This window comes from Rhinatrema bivittatum, chromosome 9, assembly GCF_901001135.1.
Source record: "Rhinatrema bivittatum chromosome 9, aRhiBiv1.1, whole genome shotgun sequence".
NCBI classification, from domain to species: domain Eukaryota; kingdom Metazoa; phylum Chordata; class Amphibia; order Gymnophiona; family Rhinatrematidae; genus Rhinatrema; species Rhinatrema bivittatum.
In genome coordinates this window covers 213,237,944-213,257,182 of record NC_042623.1, presented here as the reverse complement: position 1 = coordinate 213,257,182, position 19,239 = coordinate 213,237,944, and the positions used below count along the sequence as shown (strand labels likewise).

Here is a 19,239-nt window from a genome sequence, read left to right as displayed (position 1 = left end):
CCATTCAAGGAAGGCAGGGGGAGTAGACTAGGCAGACTTGTAATTCCGGGGATTTGAACAGGCCAAATTTCAAGTTTGGAGGGAGTTTCGACAGTTTTTGGGTACTTGCCAGGTTCTTATGGCCTGCATTGGCCACTGTTGGAAACAGGATGCTGGGCTTGATGGACCCTTGGTCTGACCCAGTATGCCATTTTCTTATGTTCTTATGAGTTTTAAATACTTTTTAGCTGCCAAAAGGAGGCCTCCGCCTCTTTTCTTAGGTCTCAGAATGGAGAGGATCTCATAAGAGGGTGTGGGAAGCTGGTTGAGGAGGACGATGTCAGTGTCTTTGAGCCATGTTTCTGTGACGGCACAGATATCAGGCTTACAGTCAATTAGGAGATAGGGGTTTTTTTTGGAGAGGGATTGTGCAATGAATAAGACTATGGAAAGGGTTGTGAGACCTAGTAATTGAGTCCGGGGGGAGATGAGGATGGGGATAAGGGACTTACGATGGGGAGGGGGTTTGTGGAGGTGAAGGAAAGGGGGTCTGAAGGATAGGTGGTGAATGCAGGGGATGGGGTAGGTTGCCATTACAAATATTTGGTTGTTGTGCCGGGAGGTGTGCAGCAGTAGGAGTAGTTATGTCAAGCAATACAGGATGCTGTGCAATCAGACAGTAAGAATAGCTATTAAACAGTATAACGTAGCAATGGCGATGTTGAAATAAAAAGGAAGTACATTAAAGGTGCAGCATTAAAGGAAGTGTTACTATCGAGAGGTCCAGAGAGACAAAAGTTTAAATTAAATTAAATTACAGCGTATTGAAGCTCAGGATAGGATAGGGTGGAGGGCTATAAGGGCAGGGCGGAAGGGGGGGAAGGGACGAGAGGGTGGACAGGACTGAAGGGGGAGCAAGAAAGGGGAGCACGAAGGGACACACTAAGGTGCAGGCCCCTTAGTCACGCTCCTTTGGCGCGCGACGCCCAGCACGAGGCGCCTAAGGTCAGCAGGAGGCTTTAAAGGGCCTGTTGCTGTCCTCCGCCTCCTGTGACGTGGAGGGGCGAAGCGTCGATGCTGGACAGCAATCGGGCCTGGTAAGGCCTAGCTTGAGGTGGGCTCTTACCCCAACGGGTGCGTGCCGATCACGCAAGCCGCCAATTCATCATCCAGGGGTCGGGTCCAGCGTCGGGTGCAGGCCTCGGGTCCGGTCGCAAGGTCGGGCTTCGGGCAGGTCCCCAAGGCCGCGCCGAGGATCGGGTCCGCCAAAGGTAGGTCGCGGGTCGGATATGATAGAGGTCTTTAAAATCATGAGAAGTCTTGAACGAGTAGATGTGAACCGGTTTTTTACACTTTCAGATAATAGAAGGACTAGTGGACATGCCATGAAGTTAGCAAGTAGCACATTTAAAACTAACTGGAGAACATTCTTTTTCACTCAACGCACAATTACGCTCTAGAATTTGTTGCCAGAGGATGTGGTTAGTGCAGTTAGTGTATCAGGATTTTAAAAAGGTTTGGATAAGTTCTTGGAGAAGTCCATTAACTGCTATTAATCAAGTTGAATTAGGGAATAGTCTCTGCTATTACTGGCATCAGTAGCATGGGATGACCTTGGTGTTTGGGTACTTGCCAGGTACTTGTGGCCTAGTTTGGCCTCTGTTAGAAACAGGCTGCTGGGCTTGATGGGCCCTTGGTCTGACCCAGCATGGCAATTTCTTATGTTCTTCTGTACACATATTTGTACAAGTACCTATGAGCTAAAAAGTATCAATGCTCCGGAAGAATCAAAGTATATATCATCTCTATTTTCCTCATCAAGCTAGCCTGATTGGACAAGTTCCAATGAATCCATGCCAAGTCCTTTTTATTCCCCCTTCAGAAACTCCAGTTCTTTTAAATCTGAACAGTTGCACATCTTAGGCTCCCAGGCTGATAGCTGCCTGCTTCATTACCACCATGGGGACAAACACTCATACTGGTGCCCATTGCCACTGTGTGAACACTTACAGCAAGTGAACAAGCAGGTGGACTTTTTCTGAAAATGGTGTGCATAAAAAAATGGTATCAAAATTAAGAAAGCATGACAAGTACAGAGCATCTTTCGCAATGGGAAACATTTCTGAGATCAAGTAGGGTCCCAGTATCACAAAACGGAAAATAAAATGATCAGCTGAGATGGTGGGCACCACCTTCTGTGTATCAATATATTTTTCTAGATATTCATTACCTCCTGGCTATCCTTGGTCTGGTTTGGCCAGAAAATCTTGTGATACAGCATCTCCATTGAATTGCTGGAATCCGATCTGTCAAAGCAGTGTCGATCCAAGACTTCCAACGTGTGCAAAACTCTACTGATAGTAACACCTAGAAAGAATGAGAACCAGTTACACCAGAAGAATTTCTTTGAAAACTGTGAAACTTACAATCAAAGAACCAGCAACATGTTTTAATATTTAAAAATAAAATTTCTCAAATATTTGCATTGAAAAAATATTAAACTAAGGATCCAGTGAGCAGCAAAACAAAAAATTAAATATATATATATATATATATATATTGCAATGTGTGATGCTTGAAGTTTGACAATATATTACCTCTACTTTTACTATGATTTGAATAGGCTTGACCAAAAAAGTAATTTAAATTATAAGAAATGTGCAACACATAAATACACAGCAAAATTACATTGAAAAGAAAAGAAAAACTGCAACACTAGGTGAAGGACAACAGCACCAAAAGAACTCCAAAACGCAAAAAAAAAAAATAAAAAATCCATTAACAACCCAAATGAATGGGAAGGTCTCACATGTGAATGGGGAAAGGGGTCACAAGGAGTGCTGACTGCTGTGGGTGGGAGAGGGAGGTCTCACTGCAAAGATGAGTCACAGGGCACGAGAGGCAACAAGAAAGAGTTTATGGGTAGAAAGTTCTCATCATAAAAGGAAAGAAATCAAGCCCTAAACATATTTTGGCAGTCATGTTATAGCCTTCCTGCTTAAGGCATTCTTTTGGTACTACCTCTTGTAGCCTTTGGCAACAACTGTAACATTACCGCCATAGGATACAGGCAAGAACGGTGACTGCCCAAATGCAATTTTAAAATTATTGCTGTAAACCAAAATTTACCAAATGTGGTCTTGAAAACTAATTCCTATAAATGTACACAATATCATTCTCCTTGCTGTTTCGGTACTTTAAATAAAAAAGGAGCACTAAATGCAGCCTTACAACTCAAGAGACCCTGCTCTACTAAGATTGCCATAAACTAAACCTCGCAACACACAACAGCCTGAAGATGAAATGACCAGAACTCTACAGCTGTTGCTTTGTTGTGGGGATGGGGATCCCCTTAAAGAAAACAAATGAGAAGGTGAGGAAATTTGAATGCTTTAGAGGTTATTGCTGTGCAGCATTTCTCAAAAGCTCATCTTCCGGGGAACTCCTGCGATAGAAGGGAAGGAAAGGCCCCCCTCTCCCTTCAGCACACATAACAGTACTGTCAAAGAAAGGTCTTCTTCTAGAACAATATTTTCAGGAGATTACCCAAGAAAGGGGTAACGCATGAGATGGGGAAATTCAAGCAGCACTCTGGACCAAGGGAGGCCCTCAGTTGACTTAGACCAACAAGAAAGAAAAGCTGCCACTAACACAATCACTTTACATTTCTAACGTCTTTACCTGCAGTCGACTCCTGGCACTTATCAAAAGACCACCGCACCTCCACGGCCCGTCCTCTTTGCTTTATTTGCTGTTCCACCTCATAAATCTTTGCCCGAACCTTGAGATAATATTATATATAAATCATTAAAACTCATTTCCTAGAGCATTCTAACATCTTCCACACGAACAGGCAGTATCGCACAGCGCAGTCCAATATGTCACAAAGCTGCAGCTTCAGCTAAACTGACACACCTCTAAGTATGAAACTGAATAAAGCATTGGCTTCCAGAATCCTAATATATTAGTACTGGCAGATTCAACAAATCTGTTTCATTTTAGATCTATAAGGCACTTTACCCTCCATTGCCTCAGGTACAAAGTTAGACTGTAAGCCCTCTGGGGATAGGGAAATACCTATAGTGCCTGAATGCAATCCATTTTGAAGCACTGAAAAAGTGCGAAAAGCAGAATATAAAAATCTATATAATGGAAAGTGCCAGAGCTGCATGCTCGATTCTCGGGGCCTCTCTTCTGCTTCTAGGGGTTAGGGATGCCGTGAAGGCAGCGAGAGCAGCGGATACCAATCATTGCCCAATGGTGACACCTAGTGGCCAGAGTTAAGGATCATGATTGCAGGATTCTGGAGGAGCCCTATGTGCATGGCCACCAAAAATGACAGTGCCAAATGATTGGGGAGGGGAGGGGGGGGCGGTGATATAAAAACAGGGCAAAATCCCAGGTAGTTGTGGATCAAGGCTTAATGGTGCCAGACCCCACCCCCTGGTTCCAACTGAGTTGCAAAAGTCCCAAAGAAGCAGAGGAGGAAACTGCCAGGCCCAATAAAGAATGAAGATGGAGAACTTTGGTTTCCAGTGCTGTCAAGTTATCAGTCTACAAAACAGGGACAGCACTGCACGTTTCCCCACATTACCATGCCGGTGTAACTCAATCTTGCACTAGAGGGACCATCTCAAAAGCTGCAAGGCTAATTTTATCTCAGGGTCTGTGCAAATCATTCGCAAAAAAACGGTTTGTGTTTTGCGATTGGTCAGTGAAAATTGGGCAGAAACCACCAATTGGATTTCTCATAGGCTACAAAACAGCATTCGGAAAAAGTAATGGATTTTCAGTCACTACTGACTGATCCAAGGCAGATCTGAACCACTGACCTAGAGGGCATTTATGTAAAAACCTCTGCCAATCAGCAGAGCCTTCCAAACCCCCCTACTTCAAGGAAAATTACCATCATAAATTGCATTAAATTATATAATGTCCTATGGAGTTGTATTTCAAAAAGCAGCACTAAGTTCACAGATTCAAAACTGCATTTATTTTCATCCAATCTTGCATCTCCCTTGGCCCACAGAAACACAGCTTTAGAAACCGCTGCAAATGAAAAGTAAAACCCACCTGCTGATTGAATGCCGAGTTTCCACCTGGCATTGGTAAACTAGATGGAGCTATCTGAAGTAAATCCAGGGGCGAGCCTGGATTCATATTCTTATTTTCGTTTGTGGAATAATTCCACACCAAGGCACTTGGACAGCAAAGAGTTACAGTCTGCAAGGAACAATGCAAAAAACAAAACCACAAGAATAGTTAAAGAATATTTTTTTCTCAGGAAAAAAAAAAAGACGTAACAGAATCGAAATACCATTCACTGGGCAATGCCTTAACAAAAGGAACATAGTCTCTTTAATGTAAATTAGAAGATGAACCATTTCCACTGGCCAATCAGCAGCAAGATCCACTGGACATTGGAGTAATCACTGGATTTTGCCACTTGTGCAGTGTTCTATCAAAAAGTAATAGTCCTTCTTGTTAGCAAGCTCCACCACCAAGATAACTGCTTTTCTATAAAATGTCCTCGACTGCCCCCCTTGAAGCACATAGCTACTGGCATAGGAGAGGGGATCCTCACATGGGTAACCTTTAAATAAAAAAGAGCACCTTAATACAAGCAGTGAAAATCACTTAAAGCAAGCAAATGGTTGTGAAAAAAAAATAAAAAATTCAAATCCCATTAGAGTAAGAAATACCATAATATTAAAATTACCTGTTCTACATTAATCACTATTAGGGTAAAGTTCAAATCTGCAAACAAAACCATATGCTGCAGAGATGATCCATCAGAGGCAGATGGGAAACATTAGAACAATGCTGAGAAATACAAATGGATGCATTGTTCGCACAGAAAAAGAAAAGTATTTTCCCTCTGCACTGTATGAACACTGCTGAAAGGCTGTTTCACCAAGGTCCCGATTCATTCAACCTGTGCCTGTTACAGTTTTGGCTGCAGTGCAACCGCCTCACCACCAGGGGTCCCTCTAGTGCTGGCTTTCCGGACAGGCCCAGTCCATCTTATCTGTCCACTCTGTGCTCTGGGTGTGTCCTTATAACCCTGCCTGACAGTTGCCTCGGTGCTTCGGCATCGAGCTCACCTGGGCTCCCTGCTCTAGCCTTGCGCGGCCTTCGGGCCTTTCCTTGCCTTGCGCGGCCTTCGGGCCTTTCCTTGCCTTGCCTTGCGCGGCCTTCGGGCCTCCTTCCTCGTAGTTCTCACCTGGCCTACGGGCCTTCTGACCTGCTTGCTCTGCTTACGGTGTGTGGCCTACGGGCCTTCTGTGTGTGTGTGGCCTACGGGCCTTCTGACCTGCCCTGCTCTGCTTATGGTGTGTGGCCTACGGGCCTTCTGTCTGTGTGTGTGGAGCCTACGGGCCTTCTGACCTGCCTTGCCCCGCTTATGGTGTGTGGCCTACGGGCCTTCTGTGTGTGTGTGGCCTACGGGCCTTCTGACCTGCCTTGCCCTGCTTACTGTGCCCTGACCCAGCCTGAACTTAGACTCTGCTCATTGCCGCCTGCCCTGACCCAGCCTGAACTTAGACTCTGCTCCTTGCCGCCTGCTCTGACCCAGCCTGAACTAGACACTGCTTATTGCTGCCTGCCTTGACCCAGCCTGGAACCAGACACTGTTTCTAGCTTCCTGTCTCTCTCCACCTGGAGCCACCCTGCTGGGTGGTGTTCACGCCTCCTGACCGGAGCCCAAGCGTAACAGTATGCCGAAGCCATCAAATTTCCAGGGGAAGAGATAGGTCTGTGTCCTGCCGGTGAGTCAACTTTTTCACTAATTCAAGATGCCTCCTTCTTTAAAGTTTTATACCTGCAATTCCTGTCAGACTTTGAATTATCCAAGCTATCAGAACTGTCTAGCCTGTGAACTTGTTGGTCAGGAACACTGGTCATGCAATAATTGCAACAAGAAAAATGTCTCTGTCTATCAGGAATGTTTGAACTGTCTGGCTCCTAAACCAGGGTGGTGGAAATGCTCCTGTCTTCCGTGTTTGTTACCACCAGGCAAACCCTGCCGCCGGTGTTCTGCTCTAGGACCAGCTGTGCCATTAAAAAAAGCTATCAGCTCTCCTAACCAGTATTCTGTTTCTGGCTCAACTAAAACAGACATTTTTGCTGGCAGTTTGTGGATAGAAAAACCCAGGACTTACCTGGCCAAGAAGGCTTCTGTGACACCAGTGCTAGAGCCTCAGGAACAGGTTTCTCTCAAACGGAGAGAGTTGATTAACTCTAGCAGGGCTCTGCTGCCCACAGCTGCTGTTGAGACACTAATGAGCACATTCCCTAGACGTCCTAGAACTGCCTGTGCCTTCTCTAAACTGCTCCTCCAGAAACAAAATAAGGAGCCTCAGAGTGTGGCTCGAGGTATCAAGCCCACAGCAGTGCTACTTGAGTCTTCTATGTGCACTGCTTCAAACCTTGCTGCTCTGCCATCTGAGCCTGTTTCATCACCCCAGGGGGGGGCCAAGCCTGCTGCATTACCCCAGGAGGGGGCCAAGCCTGCTGCATCGCCCCAAGAGGGGGCCAAGCCTGCTGCATCGCCCCAAGAGGGGGCCAAGCCTGCTGCGTCGCCCCAAGAGGGGGCCAAGCCTGCTGCGTCGCCCCAGGAGGGGACCAAGCCTGCTGCATCGCCCCAAGAGGGGGCCAAGCCTGCTGCATCGCCCCAAGAGGGGGCCAAGCCTGCTGCATCGCCCCGAGAGGGGGCCAAGCCTGCTGCATCGCCCCGAGAGGGGGCCAAGCCTGCTTCATCGCCCCGAGAGGGGTCCGATACTGCTACAACGCCCGGAGAGGTGTTCCAGCCTGCTGTTTCATCCCGAGAGGGGCCCGAACCTGCTGCACTACCCCGAGAAGAGCCTGCTAAACCGGTCCTGCTGCCACCCCCGGAGGAGCTCAAACCGGTACCACTAACAGACTTTCTAACTCAGCCATCTGAGCCTGTTGAATTGCTCCAGCTGTTGTTGCCCTCGGAGGGGCCAGATCTCATCTTTGAGTACCCCCTGCTAAGATGGGACCCAGGAGGAGGGGGAGGCCTTGAGGAGGGGGTACTGTTACAGTTTTGGCTGCAGTGCAACCGCCTCACCACCAGGGGTCCCTCTAGTGCTGGCTTTCCGGACAGGCCCAGTCCATCTTATCTGTCCACTCTGTGCTCTGGGTGTGTCCTTATAACCCTGCCTGACAGTTGCCTCGGTGCTTTGGCATTGAGCTCACCTGGGCTCCCTGCTCTAGCCTTGCGCGGCCTTCGGGCCTTTCCTTGCCTTGCCCTGCGTGGCCTTCGGGCCTTTCCTTGCCTTGCCTTGCGCGGCCTTCGGGCCTCCTTCCTCGTAGTTCTCACCTGGCCTACGGGCCTTCTGACCTGCTTGCTCTGCTTACGGTGTGTGGCCTACGGGCCTTCTGTGTGTGTGTGTGGCCTACGGGCCTTCTGACCTGCCCTGCTCTGCTTATGGTGTGTGGCCTACGGGCCTTCTGTCTGTGTGTGTGGAGCCTACGGGCCTTCTGACCTGCCTTGCCCCGCTTATGGTGTGTGGCCTACGGGCCTTCTGTGTGTGTGTGGCCTACGGGCCTTCTGACCTGCCGTGCCCTGACCCAGCCTGAACTTAGACTCTGCTCATTGCCGCCTGCCCTGACCCAGCCTGAACTTAGACTCTGCTCCTTGCCGCCTGCTCTGACCCAGCCTGAACTAGACACTGCTTATTGCTGCCTGCCTTGACCCAGCCTGGAACCAGACACTGTTTCTAGCTTCCTGTCTCTCTCCACCTGGAGCCACCCTGCTGGGTGGTGTTCACGCCTCCTGACCAGAGCCCAAGCGTAACAGTGCCATGGTGAGATATTCCCTGCACGACCCCTCACCACCACGTGTTCTTATGTGCATCAACCCTAAAAAAAAAAAAACCACAGCTCGATTGAGCGCTTTCTGCGACTGAAAAGTGAGATATGAGGCACTCTTCCAGCTGTAAAAACAATTCGACAGCACAGCAAACAAACTCCAAACAGGCCTGAGCTAAAAGGAGCAAAGACATCCAGAACTCCCAAAGCAGTCTCACGATTCTCAAGGTTGCCATCCCAAAAAATAAAATATTGCGAGACCTGCAAAAGCCCCCTGCCAGTTTCAAATCAGTTTCCAGTTCACAAACCAATTATTAGCATTCAACCTCCAAGAAACAGGTGCTCATTACAAAACTTTTGTTCTTAACACTACAATTTCCTTCTCATATTGTTCCAGGAAATAACTATTTTACAGAAAACATTCAGCTACAATTCAAGGGAAAAAAAACATCTGAGAAATAAGTGTGTTTTTTTTTAACTTCATCTTCAATACAACCTATTTTAATTTACGTAAGAGAAATTAACATTTTTCTTCAAGCATTTTACAGGTCTAAAAATCAAGCTCCTCACTGATTCACTCCAATCTAGTGAAACTCTGGTCAAAACGGAGATCCAAAAAACCAGCTAACTGAAAGGCCTAGTTTGAGATCTGATCTGAAATCTCTCTGCACGTAGCTTGCTAACACTGCAGCACTCCACAGCGCTCATCAGAAACCCCGCACCAGCAAGGTCTGGACTCGCTGCCAGGGTGTGCAGAACCGGTGCTGCTCATCCACAAGCAGGCAGGGTGGGACCTAACCTCTCTCAGCACCACTATCAGGGAAAACAGAAATTAATCGTTTAAAAGAAAATCAATAGAGTACTTGAGTCAAGGCACCATCTTCACTAACAAATGCTTTTGCGAGAGTAACACTTGGGACCAGCAAGGTCCCTTCAATAGGACAGCGGGACTGAGTCTGCAGCCTGCACATGCATGACGTCAGCCTCGCAATAGCACCACTTCTCCCCACCTCTCTGCTCGATTTTCTTTTTCGAATCTTTCTATTTGTGTTGGCATAAAGACAGCAACATTAAGATCCAAAAACAAGATACGAGTCATGTGAACAGGCAAATTCTGCTTTTGGCAGGCTATGGCGGTGCCCTCTTCCCTCTTCTATGTTACGTTTTATACTTGTGTGGGTGTGCCATGCTGTCACACCCTGTGCGTGATCATAATTACGGGCTGCACTGAAGATTTTCAGTTATGTCAAAAATCTGAAGGCCAATTTAAATCTTCTTCCTCTCCCTCCCTCCCTACCCCCATCATACCTCCCAATTAGGAACCTTTTCTAGTTTACAAAACCATAACAGTAGCAATTATTTAAAAAACCACAAGGTATGAGTCAGGTCCTTAGTGACCACCACCCTAAAGCAGTTTTCAGGAGCCATTTGTCTGGGTAAAAAGACTTTTTTGAAAACTGCTCAACTGTATGCTGGGGCCAGGATGGGGGGGGGTGGTGGCAGTGAGGGGGGGGCAGCTGCCCTGGTGTCAAGCACAAAGGGGAGTCGTCAGCAGAGCTGCTTTTATGGATAGACAAAAGCAAATAAAGCTCTGCCCCCTCCCCAACCACCATGACTTTATTGACCACTGCCCTAAGCCTCTAAGACAGAGAATAGCTCTGCTTCTTGCCCCACCCCTCCTAGGTAACAGGCAAGTATGTTGGGGTAGAGGGGAGATGAGCCTGGAGCAGACAGTGCAAAGCACAGAAGAGCCCTCTGCTTCCTAATCCAGCACCTCATCTTCTCTTACCACCCCCTCCCCTCCTATCTGTAGGGAACAGGAAGGGGAGAGGGGGAGGGGAAGGGAGATTAAAGAAGAATTCAGTTTTTGTCTGCATATTTCTGCTTTATGATCCCTTGTCCTGTACATGTGACGGAGGTGAGCCACTCTGCTCGTGTGTTGGGATCTGTAGAAGTCCAGCTTGTTCTGTCCTCCCATTAGAAGATGTATTGGTGTTTTAGAGCCAGGTGGAATATTTGCAGTGTTGCCTTTTCATACAGGGTTGTTGCTGTTTCAGAGCGTACGTTTTTGGCAAGGCAGGTTTGCTATATAGGCACCGAGTGACTTTTTACTAGAGATGTGCTTTGTTTAAACATATCGGTTTGGGCTTCGGATTGGGCGCTCCGTGGAAAATTTCAGTTTCCCACGGTTCTTTTTTTTCGGCAATTTTCGACGAAGTGCGTTAGTGCCCACTAATAACCAGTTAGTGCGCACTATCTCCGCATTAGTGCGCAGTACACCGAACGAGACAGTGTGCATTAGCTAGATGTTAATGTGCATTAAGGCCCGTTAGTGCACAGTAACAGGTTAGTTAGTGCGCCCTAATAGAACTTACTAAGTACGTAGTAGTGCGCTGTAACTAATGTTAGTGCACACTAAAAAATGCTACTTAAAAATTAAAAAGTATCAATTCAGAGGAGTTAGCTAAAAAACAGTGCGCACTAATTATTATTACTCGCACTAAGAGATGTGCAGTGCGCAGTAACTCCGTTAGTGCGCACTAACAGTAACTCCGTTAGTGCGCACTAACAGTAACTCCGTTAGTGCGCACTAACATGAAATACGAATTTTGCTGAAATTTCAGCAAAAATCGCTTCATATATTGGCGCTACCGAACCATGATGAATTAGACAATATTGTTGACATTGTCTAATTCATGAAAAACGAATGCACATCCCTACTTTTTACAGGGTTTTAAGTTACTTTAGAAAGTAATCTGAATTTTTTCCTATGGTGAATAATAATGGGAGAAAGTACCAATTCAGCCCAGACAGACATTTCAGGGATTACCTTCAACCAATGTAGTATGAATTTCTTTTAATTGATAAATTTAGGTATTTCTTGAGATTTTTGTTTTTTTGCAGTCTATCTCCAAAAATCAAAGATGACATATTCATCAGGAATTGTGATATGATTTCTGAAATTTGAGTAAAAAAAAAAAATAAATAAATAAATATATATATATATATTTAACACACACACATATATATATTTATTTATCGAGTTTTATATACCGTCCGGTTTCGCCATCACAACGGTTTACAAAGTTTTGATGTTTAACAGAGTGAACAAAAATTCATATGCTTAATAAAGTTATCAGTCATTAAAACATATATGTGTATGTGTCAACCAAAGTTTAATATTTAACAGTGTGGGGAGAAAGAAGAGGATGCAGGGCACAGTTGTGATGGCAAAACCGGACGGTATATAAAACTCGATAGATAGATAGATAAATAAATAAATATATATATATATATATATACACACACACACACAAAACAAAGTTTTTATATATATATATATACACACACACACACAAATATATAAATATTTTGTTATGTCAATTATGTGATTTTATAGGATTGTTCTGGGAAAGGCTATGGTCGTAACACAATGATTATTGAGTTTAATTATTAAAATTTCAGGGCTGCCTGTGGGCCTGAAAAATTCATTGGGGAGGAAGTTTATAAAGTTAACACTGAAGAACCTCAGAAAGGGGTTCCCCAACCCGTCCTGGGGTCTCCCAGCCACTCAGGGTTACAGGATACCATGTGGGAGAAGGGTCGGGGCTGCCTCAGGGCCTGCCTGTATGTGATGACTCACAAGCCCTATGCGGATTTTAAGTTTCTGCATCTAATGCTGCTGCCCCTGCACAAAGATCTGCACAGCATTGCAGCTGGAGGAGCATGGGAGGGAGGAGCGAGAAAGGATGGATGAGAGATGACTCCTACTGTCTGGCAGTGGATGGAGGAGAGGGAATACTGCTGGGCAGGGGCCGGGTGGGTGGGAGAGAGAGGAGGGATGCTCTTGGACAAGGAGTGGAGTGGGGGGAGGAGGAGGAGGATGCAGAACAAGTTGTGAGTTAGAGGAGGGAAAGGAGAATGCAGATTAGAGAGGGGGAGAGGTCTAAGGAGGATGCAGAACAAGAAGGGGGGAGGGAAAGAAGGGGACCCGGGCGAGTGGTGGTGGAGGGATAAAAAGAAGGAATGGGGAGAAAGAAGAGGATGCAGGGCACAGAATGGATTGGGGGGAGAGGGGAAAGCAGGGGGTAGAGAACGGGGCTGCTGGACAAAAGGATGGAGGGGGATTGCTGGAGTTGCCACCACCAGAGGGGCGAGCTCTTCCTTTGCCACTAAAGGACACAGCATTGAGTCAAAGCAGCCAGTGTGGGGAGGGAGGGGAAGGAAGTAATTCTGAATATCTGCCCCGGGCACAGAGTCAGCTGGTCCCGGCATTGCTGTACAAATGTGCTCTTCCCCACATTCACGTGGAGGCCCTCCCAAGCTGGGGAAAGGCAACAGAAGGCAACAACGCTTGGGTTTCCATTTTCAAACACTACGTGTGCTTTTTTATTTTTTGGCTGAAAAAAGTGCCCACAGAAGAAAAGCCTCTCTGCGGGTACTTCTTGCCTGGCTAATTTTCAGAGAGGGAGTCGGCTTCTACTTTTCCTCAGAACTGGTACAAAATCTGCCGGGAAGAGCACCTTCAGGCTGTGCACCTGCCCGCACAGTTCTGAAAGTTAACCCACAAAAACTCTTTAATGAGCTGTCATAACCTCGTCCTCTCAGTCCCCCCGCACCCAAAGCACTCATCTTCTCTCCAATAAGGTTTGCATTTTCTAAGTTTAGTAGACAGAATCAACTCTTAAGATAGTTTTTAATGAAGAATGGACATCGAACTAATACACTTATTTGGGGTTTCTTTTTTTAGATATGAAATTACTTTCAGCTCTGAGTTTGCACTGGTTTCAGCGCATTCAAAGCAATGTGTCTTTTTTTTGTCATCTGCTCAAACTATTTTTAAGCCTAAAAATCAAAACCACACACTCTGTCTACTTACCTTAGTAAGTACAAAATTCAAATGAAGAGAAGGTGCTTAGAAGGTAGAACATTGTCCCTTTAAAAACTTTTAATAGAAATGGAAAAGGGAAAAAAAAAAAAGAATGTAATTGAACAGATCACTCAGTTAAAAAAGAAAGACTCATGAAAATATCAACACCATAAATCTATGCACTTGTTATATATAAAAAGACACTTAAAACTATTTTACTTGCCTGCAGCATGCAACTAAGTCCATAAACCAATGGACGGTGTTGAGGGCAGGAATGGAAATCGGAGCAGGCCAGCTGTACAGGACTTACTACAGGAGCACTGGTGGTGGGGCTGGGGGCCGCCAGAGCTGGATTATTTGACCCAATCATCATATGTGGCGAATGTGCAGGCAACAGGCTAGGACCGTCGCTTAGCAGCAAGGAGAGGCGTCTGGCACAAAAGTAAGCGAGGCGGCGAGACAGGTAAGTGGACTGAACAAACTCTTCCGAATGCTGGAATACAAAAATTGCAACAACAAGCATTTCTCCAAGGTCAGCCATTGCTCAATTTCAGTTTGTTAAATATCAACTTAATCGGTGACAATTAAAGTAGGGGGGAGGCTTTAAAGCGGCAGCCTGGATAAAGGAAGCCTCATTCATCCTGTCAAGTGATCAGGATGGGAGGTGCTAGGGAAAGTTGGGATCTGGAGCACGAACCTATCGAATGAGAGTATGACTGGGCACGGCTCAGCCAACGTTTGAGCTGCTTATCACCTCTAGTAGGCGGCGACTTTCCCTAGTCAACGTCGAGCTAATCAGCATTACAGATTCGGTCAAGTTGCATTTGTAATGCCTCAACTACTTCTAGGATCCAAATCTGAAAGTTAAGAAAACCTTCAGCTTTAGCACGGCTGCCCAGGCTACATAACCCGACCCCCATGCACAAATACCGCCAACAGAGCAGCAGAGTCAACGACTGGAAGTGCTACTTTGAAAAGGACTTCGGTCCTGGCTGCTTCTGATACAGGCAGACAAGAAACGCAGCCTACAGGTGGAAGGCATGGAGAGAGGCATTGAGGAATCCCCCTTTCTCTGCTGCCGGAAGGTCCGGGTTCCCCCTCCAGAACCGTCCGTGGTGTGCTAGTACCACTGGGACTCCTGGCTCAGAGATCAGAGCCACAGTCCACCAGAGCAGAGAAAAGCACAGCATCAGCCTTGTGTTAAATTCTGAACCAGTATCTCCAATCAATTTAATTAAGGCGGTTTAAAAAAAAAATTTCCTTTAAAACACAACCCTTTTTATTGAAAAATCGATATGAATGGAGAGAAGCAGCACTGATGCTAAAGAATTTAAAAAGTTATCTTTAGAGAATTTATTTAAAAAAAAAACTTTTGTTTTAATTCTGCTTAAACTGGTTTATTGAAAACAAATAAACAGAAACAGTAACGATGCACATTTGTTCCTTATGTGCAATATATAAAGTTACATAGACATCGTCTTTTGTTATACTTTCTGCCCCAAATTACAATTACGCTGTTAACACATATTGAGATAGAAAATACAGTGCCAAAATCTTCCCTCCCCACGCTCAGGGGCTCACTCTCTCTCCAGGCTAAAAGCATCACTTTTTTCCCTATTAAGACGGGTCTGTGAACAAAATAGGTTTGAGCATCTTCCCTGAACGCTGAAAGAGATGAAGTCATCAAACCAAACCCCTTCAAGAATGCGTTTCATCCACGGGCTTAGCGCATGCCACAAATATCTTCCAGTTTTGCCCCAGCATGCTTGTATTTTGGACAAAACTGATCAGTATCTGCTATTTTTGCTTTAAATACTTTGAGACTGTGAAATTAATACTTGTCCTTTCTTACTCCACTATTTCACAATATTATTTTCTAATTTTCCCATGAGAGAGACAGACAGACAGACTCTGGGGAGGCCTTCACTGTATTCAATGATGTCAAATCTTCACCGAGGTGTACAGTGCTGTTCATACATCTTAGTCTGCATGTAAAACTGGCTCCTAAACCCTAAACTCACCACCAACACCGCACCTCGAGCTGTTAGCTGGCCCTCCTATAGACATATAAATACTTGAATAAAGTGAAGAGCTTATAGCCTCTCTCTCTGCAAGCTGCGAAATAGGAAGAATTGTGGGGTGTGAAAAGTTTACTGCACCACGCGATATTATCTATGCAAAGCGCTGTGTTCCCACATGGTGTGGTAATTCTAAAAATTACCCTAAACACGCCCCTTTCTCTTACCACAGGCGTTATGCATGAGATATTATAGCATTTTGATGAATCTAGGGGCAAGTTTCCTTGAATTGGTAAAAATACCGATAACCCCAGGGTTGTGTCCTTGTAACTCACAGAAATGTCTCCACTTAGCTCATACTGTTGTAATTAAAACATTAACTGTAAACCAATTTAGTTGCAGTGGGGCAATTAACCTTAAAGTCCCTGTTAATTGTAAACCGATGTGATATGCAAATGAATGTTGGTATATAAAAGTTCTAAATAAAATAAAATACTAAAGTGAAAATGATTGTTGCATGTATCACATTCCTTCTAGGAACAAAAAAAAAAAGGCATGTTTTAAATGCCTTTTTCCTAGTACATCTCCTACCCCTTATCTACCTCTTAAAGGCAGAAAAGAGAAGTGGGAAAACGTTAAGAACATTTTGAGCTGCTCCCCCTCCAACTAGGCCCCATCAAGATTGGAAGCCTCACAAATGACATCGCACATGCTGATATCAGATTGCTTCGTTCAGTACACCTAAGGTCATTCGTATCATCTGATCACTGCTGCTGGGAGTTTATGAGTAGCGTTGCTACCTGGCTCCATGTCACACTGAAACAGGCTAATCCATTCCTGGTTTTACCTTGCTGCAAGTAGGGGGGACTTGTAACTCCGACTGTCCCAATGATTTACCTAAGAAAACCAAAATTACAAGGTCCCTGCATGCAAAAGGGTAAATCCAGGACTGGATTAAGCCACTACTTTAGGACACGGAGCCAAGCGGCAAACCTATACATGAAATAATTTAGGACTCTCTTCCAAAGATTCAATACCCTATAAGTTCTTCTGGGTTTTGTTGTTTGTTTTTTCTTAATAAAATGTGCATGAAAATACATTTATCAACACTCCACAAAATTCCCAAACTGTATTACATACCTGCAGCATTAGCGGTAACAAGAGCTTCAAAAGTTCGTCGTCAACTGGCCTGACTTTTTCTAGAACATCTAGAATCCAGGTCAAGTATTCGTGCCTTTCTAGCATCCCTTCCTAAACCAAAATAATAAGAAAGAAAAGCACAACATTTGCAAGTAAATTTGAAAAGACAGGCCCATGCGATATATCAGCTCAGCCTTCCATGTAGTTTACCACACACATCAGAACAGGAATTACAGAAAACCGGCAAGACAAAGGAAAGCAAATGCAGACTGGAATATCAGACGGAAAGCCCAAAATAAAACCTAAATATATATATTTTTTAAATTACTTTGGCGTGGTTGTCTTTCAGTGAACGCATTTTTGCAGCTGAGAGCTCAGTGCTGCACTAGGTGGGACAGCGTAGCTTACCCAGATGTTCCATGCCAACCAAGAAAGAAATTTTGATACTCTGAATGAAGACGATCAAAGTTGTTTGTTTGTTTTTCCTGCTCCATAAATTCAAATAGATCTGAGGTCGTCTTAAAGCAACAGTTACTACCCCCTAAACACCTTGCTGAGCAGACAGGATGGGCCATTTTGGTCTTATCTGTCTTCGTTTACTATTTTACGAAGGTCCACAGATACTTAGGAAGTGTCATGCTGCATCAGGCCAAGAAAGGTCTCCCACAGTGGCCGTTCTGGGTCCCATGAAACCCTCAATAGATTCAAAAAGGGAAGATGCACTCCTGGTTGATCATTCCTGGAAATGAGAAATGACAGTCTTCCAGCTTTCTCTCTCTCTAGCTAACAGTTGTTAATGGATCTCCCCTCTAGAAACGTGTCCAAACCTTTTTTTACATAACCCAGCTATAGCACACCCTCTGGCATTGAATGCCACCAATTTTTTTTTATTATTAATTTTTATTTATTTATTTATTTATTTATTTTTAAATGGCAGAGCACCTTGAAGCTAATTTTTAGAAAGAAATGGCATGGGTAATGTCCCTTTGAAACTTAGCTACAAGACACAGAGGTTTAAAAAAAAAAAAAAGTACCTATGTATTTTGTGCCCACCATATCTGGGGGCAAAACTATGCACTGGAAAACATACAATATATTAATTTTTACTTTCTCTGATCCAATCCCGCCATCCAGAATGCCCATTCCTTTTTTTATCATCAAAATGTTTCATGTGTGGCACCAAGCACACCTAAAGGCGCTATAGTAAGGGTAAGCAGTCACAACAGTAATCCTGGCGGTTACATTTAGCCGCTGTGCCCAAGGCAATTCCCTAACCCGGAGACCTAGATACCTAACTCCGTGGTTAGACACATTTGTCATTTCTCCACGCTCGCTTGATTATACTTTAATTGCTTTATAAGAACACTGGTAGTATGCTGTAAGGCTGGAGGAGCTGCAGATCTCATTACTTTTATTATTTCTTCAATATTTCCCTTATAAAAAAGGGGGGAAGGGAAGGCAGAAGTTTGAAAATCAATTCCTGTCCAGTAAAAATAAGATAACGGTCCTTCAAATACTTGAGAGTTTGGTGTTTTGATGGTTTCGGGGGCCGGGTTACCTGAAACATGTAAAATGCCAGTTTCTCGTTGTACTCCCACTGTTTCATGGCTTGCTCTACCTCCTGAGGTACTGCTGCACAGCTGCTGCCTTGGTTAGAGGTTGCATGGTAAAACTCTGCAATCTTTGCCAGCTGTTCTCGAAGATACCGCGTTAAAATCTGGGTCCATTCTGTGAAAGAGAAAAAAATGAAAAATAAATACGTTTTTACATTTTATATCTCAAGGCGCAACATCTCAATTAGAAACAAATATTTAAGACGAAACAGATTTCATTATTTTGAGTATACCGTTCTATTCCTTTCAGTCTGTGACTTAATACCCTCTCTACTGTGGATTTTATGGTAAATAATGTTAGTAAGAGGTGGAATTTTTTTATTTTTATTTTACCATTTCAATAAATCCACATTAGCAATTAATGGACCGATTCCAATAGAAACATTTCAAAACATTATGATAAGGGCAACACAAGGCTCATTATGTATTAACGGGTTTTGCATGTGCATTTCCTGTAGTTTGCTAAAGTATTTAATTTGCATTTGCATTTCAAAAATACAGAATTCTTCATTCAAAACAGGCCATTGTATAGATTTCAGGTGCAGTATATGCCAGAATATTCTACAATTGAAGAGTTTTATTTTACAATCAAGGTTTAAAGCAAATTTTAAAAACTAAAAAAAAAAAAATGTATGTTTTACAGGGTTTGGTTTTTTAAGAATTTTTACTTCTACTCACTACTCCGTTGTCACCACGAAGATTTTGTGCATAGCAACTAAAACCTTTTTATTTTCCAAAAGTCCGCAGAGGAACCTGCAACTTTCCCGAAATAGCTAGAGAGATTAAT

The 19,239-nt window shown here is 44.4% G+C and overlaps 1 protein-coding gene across 1 annotated transcript in view; it reads right to left on the bottom strand.

Annotated features, from left to right (window-relative positions):
- Window positions 1–19,239, bottom strand: part of MED12L (mediator complex subunit 12L) — a 764,678-nt gene that overhangs the window by 652,739 nt on the left and 92,700 nt on the right. The window contains exons 6-11 of the mRNA XM_029616044.1: window positions 18,398–18,567; window positions 16,840–16,950; window positions 13,905–14,174; window positions 5,053–5,202; window positions 3,661–3,760; window positions 2,210–2,346 (exon numbers count right to left, since the gene is read on the bottom strand). Of these exons, the coding sequence (XP_029471904.1) occupies window positions 2,210–2,346; window positions 3,661–3,760; window positions 5,053–5,202; window positions 13,905–14,174; window positions 16,840–16,950; window positions 18,398–18,567 (938 nt within the window). The remainder of the gene's footprint in view (window positions 1–2,209; window positions 2,347–3,660; window positions 3,761–5,052; window positions 5,203–13,904; window positions 14,175–16,839; window positions 16,951–18,397; window positions 18,568–19,239) is intronic.